The sequence below is a fragment of the Oryza glaberrima genome, chromosome 1 (assembly GCF_000147395.1).
Source record: "Oryza glaberrima chromosome 1, OglaRS2, whole genome shotgun sequence".
Lineage (NCBI taxonomy): Eukaryota > Viridiplantae > Streptophyta > Magnoliopsida > Poales > Poaceae > Oryza > Oryza glaberrima.
In genome coordinates, this window is record NC_068326.1 from 36,064,587 (window position 1) to 36,084,290 (window position 19,704).

Here is a 19,704-nt window from a genome sequence, read left to right on the forward strand (position 1 = left end):
GCGGGCGACCAGGCGGTCGACTAGGCGGGAGCCAGCGAAGGTGGTGGGGATTTAGATAGCGGTGGCGGGAAGTCGGCGCTGCGAGAGAAAGGGCCTGTTCACTTTATTGCCAAAAAAAACATTACCAAATTTTGGCAATGCCAAAATTTTGGCAGGATTTCTTATATAATTACCAAAATTTGGCAGCAAACTAAATGTAGCCACTTTTTTGGTAACTTTACCAAAATTTAGTAATGTTGAAATGGCATCAAAGTGAACAGGCCCAAAATCGAGCGAGAGAGGAAGGAGACGGCGACGCTCTCTCTTGCTCCTGAATACGTGCGACACACGTGCGAGAGAGAGACGGACCGAGAGGGAGAGATGGGCCGGGAAGAGAAAACCGGCCCATAGAGCAAGAGGGACCCTAATTAGACTTTTGACAGAAACTTTTGATTTGGAGAGAATTTGAGAAGGATTTGGATCTAACTTTGATACTTGGTCTTAGGAACATAAGGTGGAGTCAAAGAGGGGGAAATCAAAATGGGAATTGATATTTTTGGTAATGGGGACAAGTATTTGACGAGGATTCAAAGGAAGCGATTGACATTTGGAATTTGATTTCGGAGACTTGAATTGGAAGAGAAATTTCGATGAGGTGGATTTTGGATGTCGATGAGAGGGATCAAGGAGATTAAAATTTGAGATTCCATGGCACGACTTAGACTCGCACACAAAGAACGAAACTTTTCGCGGATAGGATTTTATTAAATTAATCTTTAACGTCTCGCTCGAAGCGCGGCATTACACTTTCTTAATAGCCGTGTCCAACTCTAAAGCTTCTTATATTTTGGAACGAAGGAAGTAATATTTTTAATCCAAGACTAATATATTATGAAAATATATTCAATTATAGATTTAATGAAATTATGCTAGTGTTGTAAATATTACTATTTTTTCTATAGAGTTAGTCAAAGTTAGAGTAGTTTGACTTTAACTAAAGTTAAAAATGTCTTACAACCTGAAATAGAGGTAGTAATTTTTTTCCACACGTCAATGACAACCATCCCTTCCTCCATCCTCAACTACTAATGGCGTTTCTCATTGGCCAACCATTTTTCCTATACGTCATCAAACCATCTATTCCCTCATCTTTGGTAGTAGTGCCAGCAATATTGTTGAGCCCGAGCGACTATTAAGAATTCGCCAAACTGCAACGTTGCAGCCAGATCTAGGAGGTGGCTCCACCATTGCCCATCTTCCACCCTAACCGTTTTTTCACACACCACCATTGCTTCCCATTAAGTTGCCACCACTGTCGCCTCTCCTGTCGCCGCCGCCTCAGCCTCCCTCTACACCGAATCTTAAATGGTCGCTGGATGAAAAGGAGAAGCACACCAAAGCACAAGATCGCAGCACAAATCATACAAACAAAAAACAAATGTAAATTTTTGCGCTAATTTTCATGCGAATGTGGTATAGCAAATCTGAAGTTTCTTTTCACACATAAGAATTCTAGCCAAACATTTATACCCAGACATCCACGTACAGGCCAGTAGACCGGAAACAGAGAGGCGTAACTTATTTGATTAACGGCGCTAATAATCAATCATTCGATCACCTGATCGATCATACACATGTAACACATGGCTTGGCAGTATGTACTACTACATCGTAGCCAGTTGGAATAATTCCACGAGATGTCAGCAAGTAAAACGTGGTGTCTCCTTCGATATCTGCAACGGCGGCGAGACTCCCATCCTTGCGGATGATCCAAAGGCTCGTGTCGCCGTCCAATTCAACGAATTCCGCAGCGGCGGAGACGTGCCTCTCGACGCGGAGGACCCAGCCGGTCAGCGCGGCCAGCGCCATGGCGACGGTCCAAATGAACAAGGTGGCACGGCGGACGCCGTCCTGGGTACCGAAGCGGAGAACGCAAACCACGACGATGGCAACGCACGCCACCGCCATAAGCCGGCGGCCCCGGTCGAGGATGGCGAGGACGAACCGCGGGAAGACGTCCCAGTGGAGCAGCATCGATGCCTTGGCGTGCGCGAAGAAGCCCACGAAGAAAGCGGCGGCGAGAGCCATCCCGAGGGCCCGGTTCCTCGGGAAGAGGAAGAAGCCTAGCCCGGCGCACCCGACGGCAGCCAAGGTGAGCACCAGGTTGATATCTAACAACCTGAATGTGTAATCGTCCTGCGTGATCCATACGTGTTCCTTGTGCTTGCAGATGATGGCCAACGGCGGCAGCGGCGGCAGCACCTCTACTGGCAGCACCACCTCTACTTGCTTCCTCACCCTGACTAGTTTCTTCGTCTTATGCATCTGTGGGGATGGATCCGCCGCCATGAGAGAAGAACGCGGAGACGTATAACCAAATTGTCTACCAACGAGTAGAGGAACCGGATGGTCTACATATAAGCGATGTATATATCCATCCTTTTTTTCAGTTGAGATACGGGTGTATAACTAATCAGCTGCAACGAAATCGATCCGGAGGCTCCGAGATTCGCGCGGATCTCCGCATGCGTGGCGTGGATCGATCGATCGATCCAGAGGTCAAGGGACTCTGGGGATGTACGGAGTACTGAACCCTCGATATCGACGCCGACGCGGTCGTCGTATGAACAGTACCATCGTGGACCGGCTCGAGAGCAGATACAATAGCAGGCTATAAGCTAGCTATAAATATATTTTAAAGAGATAAAAAAAAAGCAGCGGGCTACATGCAGCACTGTATGACAGGTGAGACTATGTATTAATTGTACAGTAAGCGACTATTATATGAATTGGCTATTACATTAGATATAGATGATTTAGAGCTAGTAGTGGGCTATACTATTAAACTTGCTATGAATAGCATCATCAAAATGTCTTAGAGCAGGTACAAGAGTAGGCTATAAGCCAGCTATATATAAACATATTTTAAAGAGATAAAGGAAGAGAGAGAAAAGCAACGGGCTACAGATCTATAGTCAGCTGTAGCACGGACTTCAAGACGTGATGTGTGTATGACAGGTGGGACCAGGTATGATAGTATAGGAAGTAACTATTATTATATGAATTGACTATAGATGATTTGGAGCTAGTAGTGGACTATACTATTAAACTTACTCTGTCTAAAATAGAGGGAGTAGTAATAGGGAAAGTCATTTCATCCCTTGAGGGGATATATCCTCGTTTCGTGCATGCCACCTAAATAGTCATCAAAAATATAAAATAATTGGCAACATAGATTAATATGAAATATATCACTCCACAAACATGCAAGTTTAAATTCAACTTCTACAAATTTTAACAAAAATAACAAATATAGTTGCGAATGTGCAATAACTATTTTCACTTTAATTTGTTATTTTTGTTGCAACTTGTAGAAGTTGAATTTGGACTTACATATTTGTAGAGTGATATATTTCATGTTAATCTATGTTGTCAATTGTTTTTAAATTTTTTTTATAACTATTTAGATGACATGCAAACAACGGAGGGATGTTCCCTCGAGGGATGAAAATCCACATTCGTAGTGTCGACGTTTGATATCGCGACTATGGTATCTGGATGGTATGGGGATCGTTGGTACCAGGGTATATGCGAGATTGAGACAAAAGAGATGGAGATAGGGATTTTTATACATGTTCGGGCCTCTCATCTTACATGTAATAAGGGTGCAAAAGAGATGGTACTACAGGATGCAGAACGCCATGCTCGCAGGGCCCAGCGCCGGCGGATGCTCGCCGGTCCAGGAGCTCCTGCACGAAGAAGTATGCGACGCGCTGGAACGCCGTGCCGTGCACGGGCGCGCCGGCCTACAGCGTTGCCGCCTGCGCGCGGTCGCAGCACACACCACCGCCTCAGCGCAGGCGACCAGAAGCTGCGCGGGCTGCATCCCGTCAGCTCCTCCCCTCCTCCGCCACCGTCACCGCCACCGCCACCGTCACCACCAACCCCCTGACCCTCACTTCCCGAAGCGGCGCTGTCGCCGCCTCGCCGGTGTCTCTATAGCCTCCAAGGCCTCAACCTTCTGCTTGCAGCTGACAAGAACATCCTAGAAGGCTAGAACCTCTTCTTCCTAACGCGCGACGTACGTCTCCACCGACCCGACGACGTCGACGGTGGCCTGCGCTGGTGGCCACGCCTGCTGATACGGCGAGCCGAAGTTGTCCATCTCCATCCTAGCCGGTGGCCTTGGAGACCCTGGACGAGCTGTACCTCGTTGCCTCCAGACCCCGCGTTGTCCACGTCGTAGTAAAACAAATAGGATTTTTTTCCTAAGTTTAATCAAGTCCAAACAAATATTTCCTCCGTTTTAGTTTATATATCGTTTTGACTTTGATAAAAGTTAAACTAACTCAAGTTTAGCTAAGTTTATAGACAAATATAGTAATATTTATAATATTATATTAGTTTTCTTGAATATATTTTCGTAATATATTTGTAGTAACTTAAATGTTACTACTATTTTTTTACAAACTTAGTTAAACTTAGAACAATTTGGTTTTGACTAGAGTCAAAACAACTTATAATATTATATTATAAAAATACGCTAAAAAACCGACCTTTGAATTCTTTTTATATTGTTGGTTTCTTAGAAGGTTTGATTTAGAAAATAAGTAAAACACCTTATAAATATAAGATACGGAGTTCTTTTATTTGGTTTACTATGATGTTTTTAACTTTGTAAGTACAACAGAGCGAGCTCAACAATCACCTGTTTGACAGTGAGCATTAAGAGTTTACACGTGGGCGAGAAAATTAGATTAAAAATTGGCACAATATGGTAGAATAATTTTCACTCATCCAGTGTCAATTATTAGGCTGAGCAGGGGTTCGCATCGTCTGCCGTTGAGGTTGACGACAAACATTGCCGTTGCATTTACATTTATTCGTGCCACACATCTTTCTATCAACAGCTACATGAAGTGATCTCACCATTATAATTAATTAGGGACTACTAATCAGTAGAATTAATTATTTCTCTTAAAAAAAATCAGCAAATAGAATACGCACTCGGCAGCAAAGCGCACGAGCACAGAAGTAAAGCAGAGCAAAATACTACAGCAAAGCAAAGCTTCTTTTATACTAAGAGCTATCCAAATACTCGAATAATTGTACATACTTCATCTGTCCCAAAATATAAACATTTTTAGCATAACGACAAGTCAAACATTTTCAACTTTAACTATTAATAGAAAAAAATAAAAAATATCAATCATATAAAATTGATGTTCCTAGATTTATTATTAAACAAACTATCATAATATGTAACTCTTTTTATTTAAAACATCTTATTTATATATATATATTGTTGGTAAAAGTAGTATCTCGGAGACTGTGTCACGTTCCAAAAATGCTTATATTTTGGGACGGGGGAGTATCTTATAAAATATTGAAGTATTCATTTGACAAAAACAGCATTGCTGCACTATTACTATGTCTTAGATATAGTATTTTTCATCAAAAACTAGTAGAGAAATGAAGTTACTGACAAAATCCTTGAGAATACAACTCACAGCCATTTATTTGACTACCCTCACAGATTAACACAAGTCTTTTCTGCATATTTTGTCTTCACTTGTATTCTGCATATTTTGTCTTCACTCGTATGCACCCGGGAAGAATTTCCCGATAAGCACGCTTAACCTCAGAGTCGTATGCGCCCGGAAAGAATTTCCCGATCGGTCACCCATCCCAAATTGCTCCAGGCCAAGCATTTTGTCTTCACTCGTATGCACCCGGGAAGAATTTCCCGATAAGCACGCTTAACCTCAGAGTCGTATGCACCCGGAAAGAATTTCCCGATCGGTCACCCATCCCAAATTGCTCCAGGCCAAGCACGAGGTTAGAATTTCCTGATCAGTCACCCATCCCAAATTGCTCCAGGCCAAGCACGCTTAACCTCAGAGTTCTATTAAGATTGGCTTCTAGAAAAGAAGTTGCAACTTATGAGTATTCTATTAATTCTATTAAGCTCTAGGCTGGGATGTCATATATATATAAACTGATATAAGTTAGAAAAATGGAATGCATCAAATCTTAAAAAACAATCTACTCTGCTTTTGTTCTTGCGCGTTTTGCCACCGGTGCATATTCTATTTTCTGATTTTTTTGGAAGAAAAATAAGTAATTCTGCTGATTAGTAGGCCCTAATTAATCATAATGGTGGGATCACTGCACGCAGCTGTTGATAGGAGGATGTGTGGCACGGTCGCACGGATGAATGCAATTGCAATGTTTGCCGTCAGCCTCAACGGTAGACGATGTAAACCCGCTGAGTTGTTGGTTCAGTTTCTCAACATATACAACATATAGTATTTCTTATTTTCCGCACGCACACTTTTCAAATTATTAAACGGGTGTTATGTAAAAGTTGCTTTAAAAATATATTAATCTGATTTTTTAAAAAAGATAGCTAATGAGTCGTTCCGTTTTAGGAGTACAAAACAGACGAGGGATGGCGTTTTCTGCACGGAGGTGTTCCAGAGCGAGGGGAGTTTTCTCCTGTTTTTGCTTTGGCTAGAAAGAAACCTACAAAGCAGATGGCGTTAAGCTGATGAAGATCGAGCAGCAAACTTGATCAACCATCAGAGTTATTAATTAAAACAGGAGGTGGATTATAGAATCACAATGACTTGGTGCACAGGGCAGGGCTGAATCAAGTAGTCATCAATTTAATTACCTCCAGTTTGCACCTTGCACCGGCCATCAGCGTGAGGGATTCGACAGTATCTGCATATCTCTATATACGATTTGAGGGTCAAGAATCAAGCCTCCGATTGGGCCATGTGGCGCCATAAAAATTTAAAGTTAGACACCTCCAAAATTCTGCCACGTGTCCATCTAGCTCCTTCCATCTGAAGCCCAGGTTGCTGGCAGTGCTTCCCGGATGAGTATGCATTAGAGCAAGTTTACTGGCTCCAATTCATTTATAGCCAATCTAATAGCTCGTTTATACAATAGTTACATACTACACTATTAATATCTTGTTTCACCTGTCATACAGACACTGCGTCTTAGAGTTCTTCACGCTACAGCTGGCTACAAATCTGTAGCCTGCTGCTCTTCTCTCTCCTTGTTTATCTCCTTAAAATATATTTGGAGCTGGCCTATAGCCTGAGCAGAAGCGGCGCAGATACAGCCCGCCATTGCCCCCTCCTTGTCGCTGTGGATGGGGACGATAAGCTCGATGGCAGCGCGTGGGGATGGGGGAGGAGGTGGGCAGCAATATATTGTTAGTGATATACCCTAGAGGCAATCATGGAGATGATTGTATCACACACTATGTTTACATATTTATCCAACATTGTTCCTTGAAATAGATAACTCATTATTGGTTAATGAATATGTGATTCTTTCATGAGACTCTTTATGTTGTTTGTTCCTATTTCTAAAGGATCCCTGATCAAATATCATATGTGGAGCAAATATGTTTAGATGATCAACACATGTATTAATTGATGATCATGTCTCATGGATCATGGTATAGAGATACCAAATTAATAATGTGGACACATGTTGGGGAACATGTTGTTGGATAGACCCAACATGAGACACTGCAAGAGCCATATGTGTTGTGTCATCAGTGATCTCATTTAGTGTTGGTGTTGAATCCTTAGATCTGAGATTATCATGGTTCTCAACATGTGTACTCAACATGTGTAGTAGCTTACTTAGGGACTGCTAAACGCTACTCTGTAATTGGGTAGTTATAAAAGTAGTTTTCGGGTATGCTATGAAACATATAATGGGATATGAATAATCAAGATGGAGAGATATCTCTGGGCCCTCAATGTTGTAGATTATGGAAATGCATGGTCATACCAAAGGTGATTGAGGAGTCAATCACAAGTTATATAATCTATCAATAGGTTCGAGTGAATGATTGAGCTATTAGAGGATGACACATATCTAGCCTTGAGCTTAATCGATATCGTGAGGGTTCATACAAGTATACACTAGAGGTTCAACCAATATGATATTTATGTATGCCCGGTGGGTCAATACGTTCTGCTAGGGGCCGCTGTTGACGCGTGGACCGAAAAGAAGTTTTCGGGTTATAGCCGAATGTACATGAACCTACAGGGTCGCACGTTTAATGAGCCGGAATAAGGGGATTGGATGGAGATCTAATATGAGCTTAATTCGGATAGGGATCCGAATAAGAGTCCTACGGGCCTTGGAGGCCCGAGTGATAGATCCTATATATTCGTGAGGGGTGTGACTGGCGGAGGTATTGCATCACGTGAGAAACCCTAGTCGTCACTCCCCTCCCCGAGCAAAACCTTAGCTGCGCGCGGGTGCTAGTACATCTGCGCGTGGCGTTCCGTCCCTGTACGTGTGGATACCGGTAGAGGCGCTGTTGGTTTGCGGTGCTGATTGGCGTGGGAATACAGCGAGGAGAACGCACGAGGAGGAGAAGGTCGAGCTGGTGCGATCGACAACTTCCTCTACATCGACGCGCGCTACTTCACGAGAATTCCTTCGACTTCTTAGTGTCTTCTTCCACTGTACAGTGCGTCGAGTGGTAATGATATATGATCTAATACTTACATGGTTCCTGGTTTACGCGATAGAAAATTTTAATTTTTGTTATGGTAGCCTACGTATATCCCAACATATATGACGAGTTCCGACGATGGCGAGGCCCTCTCCTCCCACGCGCGGGCGTGACGCCATCTCCGTAGCCGTCCCTTCACTTGCCTGATATCGGCGGACGAGATCAGCACACGCGAGCACGAATCCCCTCGGTTCGCCGCCCATGCGCGTGGCGATAATGGCGCCTGCGGCTACTTGGCGATTGAACCAGCTGCCGCGGTGACGGACAACGTCGTTGTCAGGCGGCCTGTTGCCGCGAGCTGATGAATATCCTCCTCCAAGCTTCAGCGGCGTCGGGCAACTCTCTCTGTTTTGCTGAATGTCTTCTGTAATGAACTGCAAATAGAGGACTAGGAGGGTGTGGTTGTGTATATGTTTGTGAAGGGAGATCGATTGATCGACATAGGGAGAATCGAGAGGAAGACAAGCCGTCAGGTGACATCCGGCAAGCATAGGAACGGTCTGCTGAATAAGACCTACGAGCTCGCCATACTCTGCGATGCTGAGATCGGACTGATCATCTTCTCCACTCGAGGACGCCTGTATGAGTTCTCCAATGTAATTATGTGAACTGGTATGTACATGCATCCACCAATTCATTTAATTTGCTAACAGCTTGGAAATTAATAGACGGCACCATATTTGACTCAATTGATCAAGTTGTTACTGATCATCATGTGTGATCGAGCTATTGTAGTTTGTCAGTTAGCAGATACTTAATTACAAGCTTAATTTCTTCCTCAGAACATATGCCAGCTACGAAAATCAGCATGCTGTGTGTTAATCTGCATGCATCCACCACTTCATTTAAATCTACGGGATCATGTCTGTGTGTTGCAAATTCCAAAACAAAAGTCACTTGTTGATCCACAGCTACACGCAGAGGGAGGGGTGCTTCTACATATACTTGCCTGGTACCAGTACGAGCAATGTATACTGTCGTTTGTTGATTCATCTGCTCTTTGCCTGCGGAGTATGCATGCACACCCTCCACATCGGAAAACAATAACTTATAAGAATAAACCTGGACAAATGCTTGTCCAAATTTATCTCGAGAAATTGTTTTTTTTTATGGAGAGAGTAGGGCACTAGCTAGGCCGGTTCTTTTCAGATTTGTTTCCATATTTTTGAAACGGGTTATTTGCTACATGCTTTTAAAAATACATTTTCTAAAACAACTTTCTTCTAATGCATTTGTTTGACCACATGTGTAATCTATTTGTGAATTAGTTTTTTAAAATATTAATTTATCCTGTTAATTAAATAAACAATCCACAATGATAATATGGTAAACAATCACTTTCAAAAGTAACTGTAGGAGTTTAATCCTTCATTGATAATATAAGGTTTGGTTTTAGGAAATTCAAATTTAAAAACTCTAACTAATAATTGAACTAAAATTTAAAGTTGGATGTAGTATCATTATACTTCCTTTCCTTCGGGCCGGTAATACTTGTTGTTTTCGATAAAGCTATGGTCAAATTTTAAAAACTTTATCTATAAATAACAGAGCAAACGTATGGATTAGTCTTAAAAGTAGTTTAATAAAATCATATATTTATTGATATTTCTATATATATTGTATTGTAATAAAAATTAGCAGTTATAGTTATTTTTTGGAGACCGTGTAATTGTCTAAGACGACAAATATTACCAACCCAAAAGGAATATTTATATTTAACTATATTTTTCTATGATTTAACTTTATAGTTGTTGACAATGTATTATGAAAAAAAAATCAAAGGTCTAAAATAATTATTATGAATGAAAACAATGGAAAAAAACCAATACTACTACCACAACAACTAAAATATCGTAAAGATGCTCTACAGAAGTACGAATTTTACTAAAGCTGGCGGGTCATCCCGCAAGCTTCTATCTATCTATCTCAAGCTGGTACTCCCTCCGTATGTATTTTAATGTATGACGCCGTTGACTTTTTAACCAATGTTTTACCATTCGTTTTATTCAAAATTTTTATGCAAATATAAAAATACTTATGTCATGCTTAAAGAACATTTGATGATAAATCAAGTCACAATAAAATAAATTATAATTACATAAATTTTTTTAATAAGACGAAAGATCAAACGTTTGTTAAAAAGTCAACGGCGTCATACATTAAAATATGGAGGGAGTAAAAATTTTGCCAGCTAATTGGTCCATTTGTTCCCTCTAATTGATTGACACGTGTCGCCTTTATACTTGCCCCCGCCTCGCACGATCGCATCGCATTCGCATCCCCCAGTGCGAATTACCTATAGCGCGCGTCTGCGCCAGCGAAAGTCGCGCGCGGTTCCGTCCCAGCCCATCACGCGATTGCACAGCTACGCAGTGCAGGGAGGTGGGGACATCCGGACATACTCACGTTCACATGGGCAGCAGATAAGATCAGATTAGCGTAATCAGGTTTTGATTAATCACGATTTGAATTACGGTGACTATTCTTTTTCTCTTTTTCCATGAACATTGTTTCCTTTTTATTACTACAAATTTGAAAATTCTATACGTAAAATTTAAACTTTTAAATAAAATTTAAAACTTTCTAAAAAAAAGTCATACCAAAATTTAAAACTTTTAACTTCAAGGCGAAGCTTCGAGCGAGCACCACGGCGCGTACATGGCTCTACGCGGTTACTTGCTTGCATGCTCGTGCAGCATCATGGGCCATACAGCCATGCAGCAGGTGACAATGCAGCTCCAATGGGCCATCCAAGCCCATCTGAATGTGGGAAGAAACGAAATGGAAAAAGTACATCCAAGGTCCCTTAACTTGTCAACGAGTTATAAAATCGTCCTCTAACCGCAAAACCGGATATAACGTATCCCCCAACTTATAAAACCAGTACAAACTAGATCCTTCAGCGGTTTTGAACCCAGTTTTGTTCGATGTGGCGGCTGAGTCAGCGTGGAACCCACGTGGGTCCCACATGTCAACGTAAGACCAGCCTCTCCTTGGTGGTCTCCAATTCTACTCTACTACATGGTGGTCTCATTGGCAATGACGGGATGGTTAAGCTGGTGATCGTTGGGGTTTGTGCCGCCGTCGACGCCGACGAAACTAGCACTAGTTGATTTTGTCGGTTCTGAGAATAATGGTGGTGGCCTGGGCTCGCACGGTCGCATGGTCTTGCGTCAGGGTGCCAATGCTCGCTCGCTTGCGAGCCGGCCTGGTCGCTCAAGAACGCCGCGCCCTGCGCCCGACAGACATATTCTGTGGCGTCGTGCTGCTAGTCTGTTAGACCCCTCTGTGCTTGTGCGTTCGGGCCGGCGCGGCGAGCACGGCGTTCTCTGCACCCCGACCACCGTACGCCGCGCGAGGTGTGTATGCATGCTCTCGCGCGCGCTAGCGTAGCTACGAGCCGTGCCGACGTGCCGTCCCCCGCCCCCGTACGGTTCGCCGCGCGGTCGTGGTGAAAGCTAGCGTCCGTCTTTGTAAGACAGAGGAAGAGAGCGCGGTGAGCGTCGAGCGCCACGATCTTGGCAGCCGCGCGCTCTGCTCACGCGGCTTTCTTCCACTTCCACCAGCGCGATCGAGTGTGCGTCCCGGGGTGATCGGTGCCCCCGCGCGCGTGGCGCGCATGGAGCAGTTTTTCGCTGTAAGAAAGGGGAAATTCCTTGTGCGCGCATGCAATCTTGCAAGCTCACAGGGTAAGTAGCTGGCAAGGAATAACGGATCCCGCGCATGCGATCATGCAAGCTCCAAAGGTGCAGTCGACGACCGCGGGCGCGGCGCCTGTCGCGCGCGCGCCCGCCACGCCGTGCGTCCAAGTCGGCGCAGGCAAAATTCCCTTCGCTTTCTGCGGCATCCTGCCGAGGCCTTGCATGCATCGGCTCCGGTCCGGCGCGAGATCCTCGGCCACCGCCGGCGTCATCGGTCATCCCCACTTCCCCAGCACACCAGTTACACCACAGGCGCACAAGTTCCGGCTCGCCGCGGCGACCGCCGTCTACTGAACGGTCTCTTCTACGCCAAGCCCGCCCGATCGTCTGCCTCATGCACAACGTACCTGTACTCGCGCGGTGGCAGCTAGCCAACCAGACAAGCTGCAGATTTTCTCGCCGAGGTCAGTTCGCGGAACGACGTACTCGCGGAAACATGGGCGCCGCGCGCGCGCTCGGCGCCATGCGAGCATGCATGCATGGCTTTTCCTCGCGCCGCCGCGCCAACGCCATCGTCAACTTCCATTGCACGCAGAGTCCGCTCCAAGTAGTCTTAACGGGATCGAGCACAAAACGTCGCACACCGCCCGCCCGGCCGTTGTCTCTTGCTGCTGTCATCTCGCGTCGTCCTCGGGTCTTGGCGTCTCGTTGCCATTTCGATGCTCAGCGTGTTGCAACGTACCGTTTTACGAAAAATTTAAAAAATAAGCCATAAAATAATATTCATGTTTTATCATGTAATAACAATAAAAATACTAATTATAAAAAAAATTAAATAAGACTGACGGTCAAACGTTGGATATAGAAACCTACGTCTGCACTTAAAACGTGATGGAGGGAGTGGTTTTTAGAGTTTATTGTCTAGTTGGGTTTCGTTTTTAAAATAATATATTCATGATTTATAGAAGTCCTGTCAAACGTCACCAATGCACTCCTCTACGTCCCGTCCGCTGCCTCATCTCTTTATTATCATTGGGATTTTAAAAATCGAACATAATTATTGTTTGTGTTTTTTTTATTTTCTAGAAGTCCCACCAAACCGTCAGCGGTTTCGCCACTGTACTCTTCTACGGTCCGCCCGCTGCCTCCACTCCTTATTATCGTTGGGATTTTAAAAATCGAACTTGATTATCATTGTGATTTATTTTTACTTTCTATTAAGTCCCGTCAACCACTGTAACCGTGCTACTTAATGATATGCCTATCATTCCTCCTCTTAGTCATCATTAGGATTCTATTTGGGGTTTTGTTTATAGTTTTAGTTGTTCCATTAACCACCACCACTCAACTCCTTTACGTGTGTTTTGCTTCTCCTATCTTTATTGTCATTTGTCATCGTTGTACTCTAGATGGACTATTTTTTTAAAAAAAATCAATATTTTTATTCCATTTTTTTCTAAATTGTATTCCTAATTGAACTCCTATAATTATTTTTCTATTTTCAGAATTTATTTTATTTGTTATTCCAAATTTTATTAATCTATCTAGATGGTCTCTTCTTTCAATAGTCATTATTTTTATACGAATTTTAGTTATTTATAAAATTTATTCCTAGTTGTACATTTTTTCTTTTCTAATTTCAGAATTTATTTTTTTTGAATTTTAATTAATTTATATTGTGCTCAATATGGGCTATTCTTTTAATATTCCTTATTTTTTATTTTCAATTTCTACTTGAAATCTTTTTTTATTTTCTTATTTTGGATTGTTTTATTTTTTATTCAAAATTTTGATAAATATCATATTTGGTCTTGTACGGACTCTTTTATTTCAGTTATTTTTTTTATTCCTACTTGAACTCTTTCTTTTTTTTCTAATTTATTTTATTTTTTTATTTGTAATTTTAATTAATCTTATATTGTGTTCTTATATAAACTCTTCTTTTAATATTGCTTATTTTTAATTCTGAATTTTAGTTACAAACATAGTACTCCTATTACAATGTTTACCCTACCCAGAAATCCCGAATATAGAAGCAGCTGCAAGACCTCCAACAAGACATCATTCGCAGGAAGATTCCACAATACAAATTGAAACAAGTTTAGTTGAGTCTACCTTCCAAAATATAAAAGTATTATCGTGTCAAAACCATATGGCACAAAGGAAATATGTGTAGTCTTATATGCATATATGCATCATAAAAAATTGGGCTTGAGCCTGTTATTAATGTCACTTCAATACATGATATTTGTTATATGAAACAATTGTAATATCATGTTCCTTGGTTCTCGTTGTCACTCGAAAACAGTCTCCTGACAAAACTTCTCCGCGGCCTTCTTGATCTTGCAGCTGAAGCGATTAACAAAGCTCAGTTAGTAATCTAAAAGTACAAGAAAGTACGGCATTTAGCTATTTATATAGGATAATGTGACGCCAAATGTGATATAGACTGATTAAACAACTGGAAGTAAAGTTACCTTTTAGTCTCCCAGACTTCAACAAAGCTTCCTCGGCAATAGGCTTCCATTGCTGAGCACATGAGAATCTGAGGCCCATCCCAACAGTCAACCCACGTAAAAGTTGTATAGTTCGAAGCACTGAAAATAGCTCTTCAGGGAAGCTCTTGAAATAAAAGAATAGAATAGAGACACCATTTAGTAAGCAATTCTGGAAGTCAAATAGTACCAACAAATATAAACCATCCATCTCCATAAGAGGTTGCAAGTAAATGGAAGAAAATATGTTCTCTAAATTTGAAGCTTTGTTAAATAGAAAACATGTTTCAGACATAAAAAATGTATGTTACTAGATTATAATCCCATACCTGCACTCCAACTTTATTTAGTGAAGAATCCTCGGCGAAGGGTGACATAGCAGTTACTCCTGGTGGTAATCTAGTATCAAACATTCTAAGGGATAATTGAAATAATTCTTCTAGCTCATTATCAGCTATACTCCATGTTTCAATACCAATCTCCCTGGAATATTTCAAATGCCATAAGAAGAATAAGCAATGGAGACCAATAAAAATTCCACAGGAACGAATTTTCCATCATGTCATTAAGCTCTATGCTACCTATGAATGTAATATGTTAACATATTTTTATTTATTACTTCACTACCTGCACACCAGTGCATTCACTACGGTCAGAAAAGAATCATACACGTCCTAGTACTACTGTTCACAACAAATTAAATGAGTGTGATTTTTTTTAATCGAAGATTACCATCCATATTTTTGTCATAACTCATAAGGAGCACTAATAAGTAAAATTAGCTTTCATGCCACAAATATATGCGAGTTAAATTAGCTTTAATACCACAAATATATGTGGCACTCAGTCATATTAGACCTTTCTAGATTTTAATTTGTACTTTAGAGACCACATAAGAAAATAATGGCAAATGAAGGGACTAATATGCAATATTGAAGGACTACAAGAAGGACTTGGTAAATAATGTAGTGTAGAGGTGGAGTGGCAAATTCACTGCCACCACCACCATTGGCTTCTTCTTGAAACAGTATAGATATAAATCTTGACTGTTTAAAGAAATTTGCATAAAATTGGCCAAATGACACTTAACAAGGCAAGCGATTAGTTGTACCTGAAACTTTCTTTAGTCCTCAAAAAATCATCATCAGCCATTGCAATTACAAGATTTGCATAAGCAAGTCGTAAATCCTCTGGCATTGCTTTCACTTGTCCATAATCAAGCAAAGCTACCTAACAGAGGCCACCACAAACTATATTCAACAAGAAAATGCCATTGCCAAAAAAAGGAAGAGAGAGAAGTCTTGCCTCTGTGTTCTTGCAGATAAGGATGTTTCCTGGGTGTGGATCTGCATGGAAAAAACCATCCTTCAAAATCATTTGACCATAGGCAAGTGTAAGATCTGTTAAAATTTTCCTGCATTAAGAAAAACAATATTTTCTGAGATGGCCTGAGCACTGGAAAGTAGAAACAATCAGAACATCTGATAAACCAAAAGGTTTCTTTTAGAGAAACTTGTGCTCATATGTCCATTAAGTTGGTTGGGACCAACTATCCCAGTAGAGGAAAAATAGTTCAAATGTTGTTGTGGAACTTCTTATGTGACAAGAGGTTGGACAAGGGCTATTGTGTAGAACAAAATATCACCACACCAACTCAAACATCTGAAGTGGTGTGGAAGTGAATGGAATCACTAAATACTAATACGACCTACTCATCATCCCTAGATCTATTCTAGACAGCATGATATTTTACTGTAACAGTTCCAACATCGTTAAAACATCAAAAAGATACTCCAGAAAGCAAAACTAATGTAAGGTTTCATAAACCAAGCAAATGAGGGCCATACTCTTTCGAGATGAAGGGGCTTACTGCTTTGCCATTGTTGCAATCTTACCACCAGGATCAATGCCCCTTTTAGCCATTTCATTGCCAAGATTCATTATTGGTGTCCCTTCAATGAACTCCATTACCAAAACCTCCCTAACAAAGCAAAGAAACAAAAAAAAAATACTGTTTTATTCATACGAAAATAGCACAACCCTGCATGATGGTTTTGAAAAGAAATAGATGAGGGGATGGGCTCAACGAATTGAAATCATCAAATCAGCATCATTGCATCTCAGTAAAGACTCTTCTTATTTTTATCAACAAGTGGATAAATTTATACACATCACAGCATTTCCTACATTTGCAATACGAGGAATAATACAAAATCAGGAATGCACATGATGGATAGTCATCTGTTTGTCAAATTTGAAATTCTTAACCAGCCAAAACCTATGTCACAAAAGTTCCCGGATCGATGGGTCGAGAAACGGGATCAAGGAAAGCGTGACGCTACTTATTTGAGGTTTTAACACGCGAGAGACGAGATTGTTCCATGTTCCCGGTGACTTAGGCCAAAACACAAGAATGCCACTCCACTGTGGGCAAATACATAGACTGGGGCAGGCAGGCCAACTACAAAGTATATGCTAAATGTGTGTGTTCCAATGGGAATAGCGTGTAAGGCAATTACTCCTACATCGCCCCCCTTGTGCAATGAAAAGGCACTGGAACCTGCAGATAAGAATTATCTCATTGGACGAAAACCCCTCTTGAAGGAAAAGAAACATGCTCATTCGAATAAAGTCTCAAGCAATTAGCAAATGGACAATTTATAAATGCTCTGTTGAATTGAGTTCTTCTGATTGATGGCAGCCTATGTATTGACCAGTAAATTGGTATAGAGGTATATTTTAACAAAATAATGAATGCTGTTCATAGAATAGACATGGCACAATACCTGCTAACCATTTCAGGAATCACACGAGGCACTATAACTGGAGGCTTTTTCTTGTTGGTCACGCGTAAGAATTCTCGTATTCTTTCCATCGCCTTTGCTTCGCGCACAAAGTCAAACTCATAGCATATCTTGGATGAAATGATGTGTTCATGCAAAATAAAAACATGGATTTAATATCAACAGTTTTGATCTCATTCATATTTGTATAAAGACAAGTTTACAATTTTTAGTTTTCAGTACCGTCTATGATTTATGGTGACATTTGCTTCAGAACTAAACTGGAACTCATGTGGCATATTCTCACATACAACATTAAATTTTATCTTAAACAGTCCATACAAACATTTGATCTCCTAAATAATTGATTATAACATTGTCCCTGCAAATATTTTGTCCTTTCTTGTTTATAACAGCTGAATGATTGGGTTTATTTCATATCATGTATTGTTACTCATTCTTTCATTTCAAATGGCCTGAGTGGTTCGGTTTGTTACATCTTCCATTTCACCAGAAAGGCACAGAAGATTAAAAACAAAAAATCTGATAGAGTTCTGATTTGTACAAGTCAAGAAAATAATACCGTAAGAGGTCTGAAATTTATCAAGGTTTTCGAACAGGTTTAAGCAAGTGCAATGGGATAAGCAACAAAAGAAGACACTGGTATTGAACTGAATAAAAACCTGCTTTTCCATCTCCTTTGTCGCAGAGTACAGGTCAAAATTGATATCATACTTCTGCAAGAACAATGCAAATGCTTGCATGTTCCGGATGTCAACCATCATCAGTTTTTCAGCTCCTGGATGTTGAACCTGGAGAGTTCCAGATTGCCAAAGACAAATAGGTCACATAAAACATAAGAGACAACAAGAAAGAATTATGAAACAAGAAATTGAAATCCTAACCTTGACAGCAACATCTGTTTTTGATAGTTTAAGCCTTGCTCGGTGCACCTAGCAGATTTGAAACGATACATAATAAGTACATGCACGAATGACCTTTACAGATAAAGTATTATGGCACAAAGAGCCAAACTGCATATGCATAGACATAGATCGTGCAAAGAAGCAGTGTTATACAGTTTCACCAGATCATACAGGTGATGAGAAGACCTGACGAACCTGTGCAATGGAAGCAGACCCAACAGGCTCAACATCAAAGCATTCAAATATGTCATCAAAGCTCTTGCCAAACTGTTTCTCCACAACATCTCTAACTACATCAATGGGCGTGGCTGGAGCCTTGTCACACAAGGTTACAAGCCTTTTCACCCAAGCCATTGGCGCCAAATCAGGCTTTCCCAGAATTTGTGCAGCCTGTCAAAATCCAGTATCACAGACCATTCAAACATCAAGGAAGTAAAGACAGTACATCTCGATCATGATTCATGAATGAATAAGGCACCAGGGGTGCAACTACAGCTACAGTATAAGTCAATTTTACCTCCTGCCCATCGCAACAAGAATTGTCAAATATTCCCTTCTAATAAATCATCTAGGTTTCAGTCCCAACCCTCGAAGACTATATACAACCAGCAGCTCAACAATCCATGGGAGAAAAAAAGAAGCAGGAAGTACCTTGAGGAAGAGGCCGCCGAGCTCGGAGCAGAGGGAGTACATCTTCTGGGCACCAAGCTCGTGCTGCTGCTCCCACATGGCCTCCCGCTCCTCCTCATCCTTGACGAACCCCGCGCGCAGCTGGCACACCTAAACCGATCACACGAAACCCCATCAAAACCTCAGAGCCATATCATCAAACACCTCCCGCGCGCGCGCGCGCGCCTGGCGCACCAACCAATGGAGCAATGGAACAGGATCAGGCGGCGCCACCTTGTAGCTGGTGTAGATGTCGGCGGCGCGGACCCAGAACTCCGCGGAGCGGCTCCACGGGCGGAGGCGGTCGGTGATGCGGTCCCCGATGTCCTGCAGCTGCGCCAGCGCCAGCGGCATTGCTCCCTCCCTCCCTCTCACCCTCGCGCGCGCGCTCGCGCTCGCCGCAGGGGGCGGACGGCACGAGGACGAGGTTGAAGTGGCCTCGCCTTGATTGGATGATGCCTCGGGCACGGCGCGCCGTGATTGTGCCTGATTGGGGTGGGGTTGGGGGGGATGTGCACGGCGCGGCGCGACGCGATTTGTGGCTCGCGGGCGGCCTCGCGTGCGTGGCTACTACTAGCCGAGCCGTCCACTGAGAGCAAGTATAATAGGAGCTATAAGAAGCTTACGTGGATGAGAGATGTAATAATAAAAATTAAG

General features: G+C 42.0%; 1 protein-coding gene across 2 annotated transcripts; it reads right to left on the reverse strand.

The window, feature by feature from the left end:
• Positions 1–14,274: 14,274 nt before the first annotated feature.
• Positions 14,275–19,647, reverse strand: LOC127760018 (uncharacterized). Of its 2 annotated transcripts, XM_052284226.1 has the most exons (12): positions 19,282–19,633; positions 19,030–19,158; positions 18,574–18,768; positions 18,358–18,405; positions 18,136–18,264; positions 17,456–17,583; positions 16,540–16,650; positions 15,975–16,083; positions 15,781–15,899; positions 14,999–15,152; positions 14,652–14,796; positions 14,275–14,523 (listed from the first exon to the last, which is right to left on the reverse strand). In XM_052284226.1, exons 1-12 carry the CDS (start codon positions 19,399–19,401, stop codon positions 14,447–14,449), a joined length of 1,464 nt encoding a protein of 487 aa, XP_052140186.1. In that variant the 5' UTR covers positions 19,402–19,633; the 3' UTR covers positions 14,275–14,446. The 2 variants fall into 2 exon arrangements, with proteins under 2 accessions (XP_052140186.1, XP_052140187.1); XM_052284227.1 differs by lacking the exon at positions 14,275–14,523 and having other exon boundaries at positions 14,658–14,794; positions 19,282–19,647.
• Between the last annotated feature and the right edge of the window lie 57 nt (positions 19,648–19,704).